This window comes from Salvelinus sp. IW2-2015, linkage group LG4q.1:29 (genome assembly GCF_002910315.2).
Source record: "Salvelinus sp. IW2-2015 linkage group LG4q.1:29, ASM291031v2, whole genome shotgun sequence".
Taxonomy (NCBI): Eukaryota; Metazoa; Chordata; class Actinopteri; order Salmoniformes; family Salmonidae; genus Salvelinus; species Salvelinus sp. IW2-2015.
In genome coordinates, this window is record NC_036842.1 from 56,404,667 (window position 1) to 56,412,138 (window position 7,472).

At 42.7% G+C, this 7,472-nt stretch overlaps 1 protein-coding gene and 1 non-coding gene across 4 annotated transcripts in view; both read right to left on the bottom strand.

Moving 5' to 3' along the window:
* Nucleotides 1–3,761: 3,761 nt before the first annotated feature.
* LOC111962207 (nuclear transcription factor Y subunit beta) overlaps nt 3,762–7,472 on the bottom strand; it is a 44,295-nt gene continuing 40,584 nt past the window's right edge. For all 3 annotated transcript variants that reach the window (XM_070442970.1, XM_023985113.2, XM_023985114.2), the window contains 2 exons: nt 4,717–4,796; nt 3,762–4,375 (listed from right to left, as the gene is read on the bottom strand). In XM_070442970.1, the coding sequence (XP_070299071.1) occupies nt 4,343–4,375; nt 4,717–4,796 (113 nt within the window). In that variant the 3' untranslated portion in view covers nt 3,762–4,342. The remainder of the gene's footprint in view (nt 4,376–4,716; nt 4,797–7,472) is intronic.
* LOC111962862 (small nucleolar RNA SNORD67) lies at nt 4,547–4,660 on the bottom strand. Its single transcript, XR_002877155.1, has one exon. It is a non-coding gene; the product is annotated as a small nucleolar RNA SNORD67 (small nucleolar RNA).

Genomic DNA, 7,472 nt, shown 5'->3' on the forward strand with positions numbered 1-7,472 from the left:
TTTGAGTCAGGGGTCTGGCAGAATGCCATGAGCTAAGTGAGGCGCATGCCCGTGGGAGTGAGCTCTGTTCCTTTCCATTTCTAAAGACAAAGGAATTGTCTGGTTGAAACATTATTGAAGATTTATGCTAAAAACATCCTAAAGATTGATTCTATACATCGTTTGACATGTTTCTACGAACTGTAATATAACTTTTTTGACTTTTCATCTGGACTAAGTGCCTGCGCCTCTTGAATTTGGATTTGTGAACTAAACGTGCAAACAAAAGAGGTATTTGGACATAAATGATGGACTTTATCGAACAAAACAAACATTTATTATGGAACTGGGATTCCTGGGAGTGCATTCTGATGAAGATCAAAGGTAAGTGAATATTTATAATGCTATTTCTGACTTCTGTTGACTCCACAACATGGCGGGTATCTGTATGGCTTGTTTTGGTGCCTGAGCGCTGTACTCAGATTATTGCATGGTGTGCTTTTCCGTAAAGCTTTTTTGAAATCTGACACAGCGGTTGAATTAAGGAGAAGTATATCTTTAAGATTGTTTTGATCACGTGGACTGGGATATGTTCCAGATAGCTTCTGAGAACATAGACGAACACACACATACGGTGATTGAGATCATCAGGAAGTGTATAGGAGATTGYACCCACTGTTACTATTAAAACCTACCCAAACCAGAATCCATCGATAGATGGCAGCATTCGCACAAAACGGAAAGTGTGAACCACCGCATTTAACCATGGCAAGGTGATTGGGAATATGTCTGAATACAAACAGGGTAGTTATTCCCTCCGTAAGTCTGTACAGAGACAACGTGGAGTCGCAATTCAACGGCTCAGACACAAGACATATGTGGCAGGGTCTACAGACAATCACGGACTACAAAGAATAAACAGCCACGTCGGGACACCGATGTCTTGCTTCCGGACAAGCTAAACACCTTCTTCGCCCCCTTTGAGGGTAACACAGTGCCACCGACGCGGCCCGCTACCAAGGACTGTGTGCTCTCCTTCTCCATGGCCGACGTGAGTAAGACATTTAAGCGTGTTAACCCTTTCAAGACTGTCGGCCCAGACGACATCCCGAGCCACGTCCTCAGAGCATGTGCAGACCAGCTGGCTGGAGTGTTTACGAACATATTCAATCAAATCAAATGTTAYTTKTCACGTGTGCCGAATACAATAGGTGCAGACCTTACTGTGAAATGTTTACTTACAAGCCCTTAACCAACAATGCAGTTCAAGAAGTAGAGTTAAGAAAATATTTACTAAATAAAGTTAAAAAAAATCTTAAATTTTCAAAAAGTAACAAGAAAATTACAATACAATAACAAGGCTATATACACGGGGGTACCGGTACCGAGTCAATGTGCGGGGGTACAGGGTTAGTCGAGGTAATTTGTAAAGTGACTATGCATCGATTAATAACAGCGAGTAGCAGCAGTGTAAAAACAAAGGGGGTGGGGGGTGTCAATGTAAATAGTCCGGGTGGCCATTTGATTAATTGTTCAGCAGTCTTATGGCTTGGGGGTAGCAGTAGCAGAGAGAACAGTCTATGACTTGGGTGACTGGAGTCTTCCACCAATTTTTGGGCCTTTCCTCTGACACCGCCTAGTATATACAGTGGGGAAAACAAGTATTTGATACACTTGCCGATTTTGCAGGTTTTTCCTACTTACAAAGCATGTAGAGGTCTGCAATTTTTATCATAGCTACAACTTCAACTGTGAGAGACAGAATCTAAAACAAAAATCCAGAAAATCACATTGTATGATTTTTTAAGTAATTATTGCATTTATGCATGACATAAGTATTTGATCACCTACAACACAGTGAGAATTCCGGCTCTCACAGACCTGTTAGTTTTTCTTAAGAAGCCCTCCTGTTTTCCACTCATTACCTGTATTAAACTGCACCTGTTGAACTCAATCAAACAGAACTCCAACCTCTCCCACAATGGCCAAGACCAGAGAGCTGTGTAAGGACATCAGGGATAAAATTGTAGACCTGCACAAGGTGGGATGGGCTACAGGACAATAGGCAAGCAGCTTGGTGAGAAGGCAACAACTGTTGGCGCAATTAAGAAAATGAGATGTTCAAGATGACGGTCAATCACCCCTCTGGGGCTGGGGCTCCATGCAAGATCTCACCTCGTGGGGCATCAATGATCATGAGGAAGGTGAGGGATAGCCCAGAACTACACGACAGACCTGGTCAATGACCTGAAGAGAGCTGGGACCACAGTCTCAAAGTAAACCATTAGTAACACACTACGCCGTCATGGATTAATCCTGCAGCGCCACGCAAGGTCCCCCTGCTCAAGCCAGCCATGGTGGTCCAGGCCCGTCTGAAGTTTTGCCAATGACCATCTGGATGATCCAAAGGGAATGGGGAAGAAGGGTCATGTTGGGTCTCATCAGACAAAAATATAGCTTTTGGTCTTAAACTCCACTCTGTGTTTGGAGGAAGAAGAAGAAGATGAGTACAACCCCAAGAAACACCATCCCAACCGTGAAGCATGGGAGGTGGGACTTTCTTTGGGGATGCTTTTTCTGCAAAGGGGACAGGAAGGACTGCACTTTTGAGGGGAGGGGATGGGCCATGTATCGCGAGATCTTGGCCAACAACCTCCTTCCCTCAGTAAGAGCATTTAAGATGGTCGTGGCTGGGTCTTCCAGCATGACAACGACCCGAAACACACAGCCAGGGCAACTAAGGAGTAAGAAGCATCTCAAGGTCCTGGAGTGGCCTAGCCAGTCTCCAGACCTGAAACCCAATAGAAAATCTTTGGAGGGAACTGAAAATCCGTATTGCCCAGCGACAGCCCCGAAACCTGAAGGATCTGGAGGTCTTGTATGGAGGAGTGGGCCAAAATCCCTGCTGCAGTGTGTGCAAACCTGGTTCAAGAACTACAGGAAACGTATGATCTCTGTATTGCAAACAAAGGTTTCTGTACCAAATATTAAGTTCTGCTTTTTCTGATGTATCAATACTTATGTCATGCAATAAAATGCAAATGAATTACTTAAAAATCATACAATGTGATTTTCTGGATTTTTGTTTTAGATTCATCTCTCACAGTTGAAGTGTACCCTATGATAAAAATTACAGACCTCTACATGCTTTGTAAGTAGGAAAACCTGCAAAATCGCATGGATCAAATAACTTGTTCTCCCCACTGTATTGTCCTGAATTTCAGGAAACTTGGCCCCAGTGATGTACTGGGCACTATGCACTACCCTCGGTAGCGCCTTACAATCAGATGCCGAGCAGTTTCCATACCAGGCGGTGATGCAACAGGTCAGGTTGTTCTCGATGGTGCAGCTGTGGAACCTTTGGAGGATCTGGGGACCCATGCCAAATAATTTCCGTCTCCTGGGGGGGAAAAGGTTTTGTCGTGCCCTCTTCACAACTGTCTTGGTGTGTTTGGACCATGATAGTTTGTTGGTGATGTGGACACCAAGGAACTTGAAACTCTCGACCCGCCCTACTTCAGCCCCGTCGATGTTAATGGGGGCCTGTTCGGCCCTCCTTTTCCTATAGTCCACAATCAGCTCCTTTGTCTTGCTCACATTAAGGGAGAAGTTGTTGTCCTGGCACAACACTGCCAGGTCTCTGACCTCCTCCCTATAGGCTTTTGTTGTCGGTGATCAGGCCTACCACTGTTGTGTTGTCAGCCAACTAAATGATGGTGTTGGAGACGTGCTTGGCCACGCAATCGTGGGTGAACAGGGAAAAATATAAATGGAGACTGGCATCACGCTAACATTTTTATTAAAAGGACTGACAAAATAACTTTACAGAAATTATAAAAGAGTTACAAGAATCTAATCTTAAATAACGTAATTCCACTCACAATTGTTCACAATGGAGTTCAGAGTGCAGAAGTCAACGTTCAACAACTGTTTATATTGCTTCAAAGAGGTCACCAATTCCCCAGACACACATTTCAACTTTGCTTCTCATGTTCACGCCCCCCACCCCCAATTAATTCCCGCCCTCAAACTCAGATAACTAAAAAAATGATACACAACATGGAGGAAAACAAAAATAAATAAAGTACTCTGAAAACAATCTCCAATAAACAAACTAAAGAAAAACAGCCCAAAAAAATGGCTCCAGATCAGCTCCAGTCTGGTTCTTTATCATGACCAAAACAATCTGATTCAGATTCAAACCCAAATCTGCAAGTTCTGCATACGCTCCCCTCTCACTCGCCCATGGGTGTTCCCCATCTTCCCACCACCATCTTTTGACCTGAGTGTTCAGTATTGCAGTAATCTCCTCCCCATTCCAAACGACRTGTTCTGATTCAGAATGAGGAATTCTGGAACCTCATCAAGAGAACTGGATCTGCTGCACTCCAGGAATCTGGAGGAACGAGAGCAGAACTTACATGTAGAGATCTTTGTTTCTCACTTCTTTCTGGTTAGCTGCAAGCCATGGGTTACCCAGATGTTTCTTCTATTACATAATCATTAATCATGATTTAACATTTTCCGGGTGCACAAATTGTGTGTGGGTGTGTACTTTCGTTGTGGTGGTGAGTCAGATGGCCCCTGTGCACATGGGTGTGTCCCCAGAGAGGTGCGGGACGGGACGCCTGTGCCACTGCAACCAGCGCCCCGACTGATGGTGCAACTCATCACTCTCACGTGTTTGGTCTTTAATGAGTACTAGCAGCGAGCATGGAGACTCAGGAGAAACCTTACCTGTTGGTACGAGGTGGTGTAAACCATGACATTCTGTTGTTGTCCATCAGCAGTTATTATTCCAGCAGGCAACTGGTTCGCTGCAAGAGGAAACAGATCAATTGAAATATGAATAGCATATGCAAAAGTATGGYCGCAACTGAAAGGGAACAGTTTGGAGATTAGGGGGAAATTATTAGACCAAAGATGAGGACAACAGTTAACCTGACACAACTGAATCCAAAACATTACTGTTGATTTGATATGCATTTTACATTTACTGTACTTTGCCGCATTTGTTGATAACAAAATCAGAAAATACTCTGGATAAATTCAGTAACATGAGAATATTCCTGGAAAATGTGGGGTAGGTGTAACATTTGACAAAAAAATGTCAAGGGTTTGAGTGAGAGGACTAACTGGTGTCTCCAAGTGGCCACACACCTCTCCAACATATGCACAGTTCGTTCCTAAGTCATTTCAATGCACTTGTAAGACTCACTTGTAGTTTATTTGTTTGGAACATAACCCTAAATCCCCGCCATCACACAATTACTGTTGTTTACACAATCCAAAAACGTCCGATTATAAATCACAATCTAGGTCAGGTGGGCATAATTTGAAAGCTTGTTATATTGTCAACATGGCTAGCTAAGTTATAAAATACGACCTTACAGTATTAGGCTTTCACAAGGGTATTCAGAGAAACAGATCGTAATTTTAGTGCGCATAGCAAGGAGTCATGAGTGCATAGGAGGTGTGTGTTCTGCAGCGAATTTTCTTCACAATAGACAAACATAGGCTCATTCTGTTCAGAACAACTCAGGGTATGACGCCTGGTCATCTTGTAACTGTACGTCAAACATAGTGATCATAAACGTTGACACTGTATATGACATGAGATTTATGATATGGAAATGTGATGGGCAAATTTGGACTCACGGGTGTTTGGCTTGGTTCTGACATCAAAGCGGTATATATTAGAATCCTCAACGTCTTATCTTTCAACATACATCGAGCCCTCTTCATTTACAGCATTTCCGTCACTCAGAAAACAACAAAAGATTTGCAAAAGTTGCCCAATTAGCGGGAGGGGGCAACTTCTTGTTACGTGCAGTGCTCAAGTTCAGAACGGCTGTCAGTCAAAACCCATACAGCGCAGTGCTTGAACTCTGACGTMATTTATAGCATGTTACTGTACAGCCACTGTGTTCCAATTTAGGCCATTATCAGTCCCCAAATCTGCCATCTTCAACCCGCATACAGGAACGAGTGTAAAGGGTTAACATTATTCAGATTCACATTTTCCCTGAAGCAATGGTCTGTGTCACTCATTGTTACCCATTGTTCAAAATGAATAAAGGACAGAATACATTTTAAACATATTTTGTTTCTAGCTCCTTAGGGTCCTAAGAATCCATTTCCCCAGGGAGACCAGGATGAAAGGACCATAACTTAGGGGAGGAATAGGCTTGGGGCCCAGGGGGAAGAACAGCAGTAAATAAGGCCATCATGACAGTTAGAGCAACTACACCATAAAGTCTACCGAACAAAAATATAAATGCAACGTGTTGGTCCCATGTTTCAGGAGCTGAAAAATAAAAGATCCCAGAAATTGTCTATATGCACAAAAAGCTTACTTCTCTCAAATTTGGTGCACAAATTTGATTACTTCCCTGTTAAGTGATATTTTCTTCTTTGCCAAGATAACCCATCCACCTGACAGGTGTGGCATATCATGAAGCTGATTAAACAGCTTGATCATTACGCAGGTGCACCTTGTGCTGGGGACAATAAAAAGCCTTTCTAAAAATKTGCAGTTTTGTCACACAACACCGTAGGGTTAAAGTTGATTCTGGGGGTCTTCTAAAGACCCCCACCATTGATTATGTTGTTATTAATTTGCTTACATGCCATTGTACTTATGCTCACTGTATAGCTGAATATTGAGGCCTGTCTGTCTAGCTCTCTGCCAAATCCCGCAGCCCCGCGTCTGCGAGAAAAGGGACTGAGGGTGATAGAGAAAAACAGAAGCTGTCTCTGTGTCTCGCTGAAACAAGGGCAGATTTGCATACCGCTGAGACAGGTTCTCAGAAACCTTGTGTTAAGAATTTGTTCTTTTTGCTGCACATGCAGGGTTTGACATAGGAGATCACACCATAAGGTGTATATAAGATCCTGTCTTTCTTTTGTTGGGGGCAGAACTCAGGAGACATCAGTTGTACGTCTGATGTTTGATTTTTGACTTCTGTCTACAGCTGTATTTTGATTAAAATTGTTATGATTTATAAGTGCACATTGAGTGTTCCTTATTTGTCAAGTAAATAACAGAGCCCAGAAAAGTGGAACCAACAACACAATGCCACATGCAACCAGGAAAAGGCGGAGCGATTTCTGCATATTGCACCTTTAAATAATTTGTGCACATTTGTTTCCTAAAATAGAGAATCAAATCAAATCAAATCAAATTTTATTAGTCACATACACATGGTTAGCAGATGTTAATGCGAGTGTAGCGAAATGCTTGTGCTTCTAGTTCCGACAATGCAGTAATAACCAACAGTAATCTAACCTAACAATTCCACAACTACTACCTTATACACACACACAAGTGTAAAGGGATAAAGAATATGTACATACAGATATATGAATGAGTGGTGGTACAGAACGGCAAGCATGGACAAAGATGCTAGTAGATGGTATAGAGTACGGTACTTAATATCATATGAGAGAGTACTGTAGGGTATTGTAACCACTAAAGTGGCGACATGAGTTTA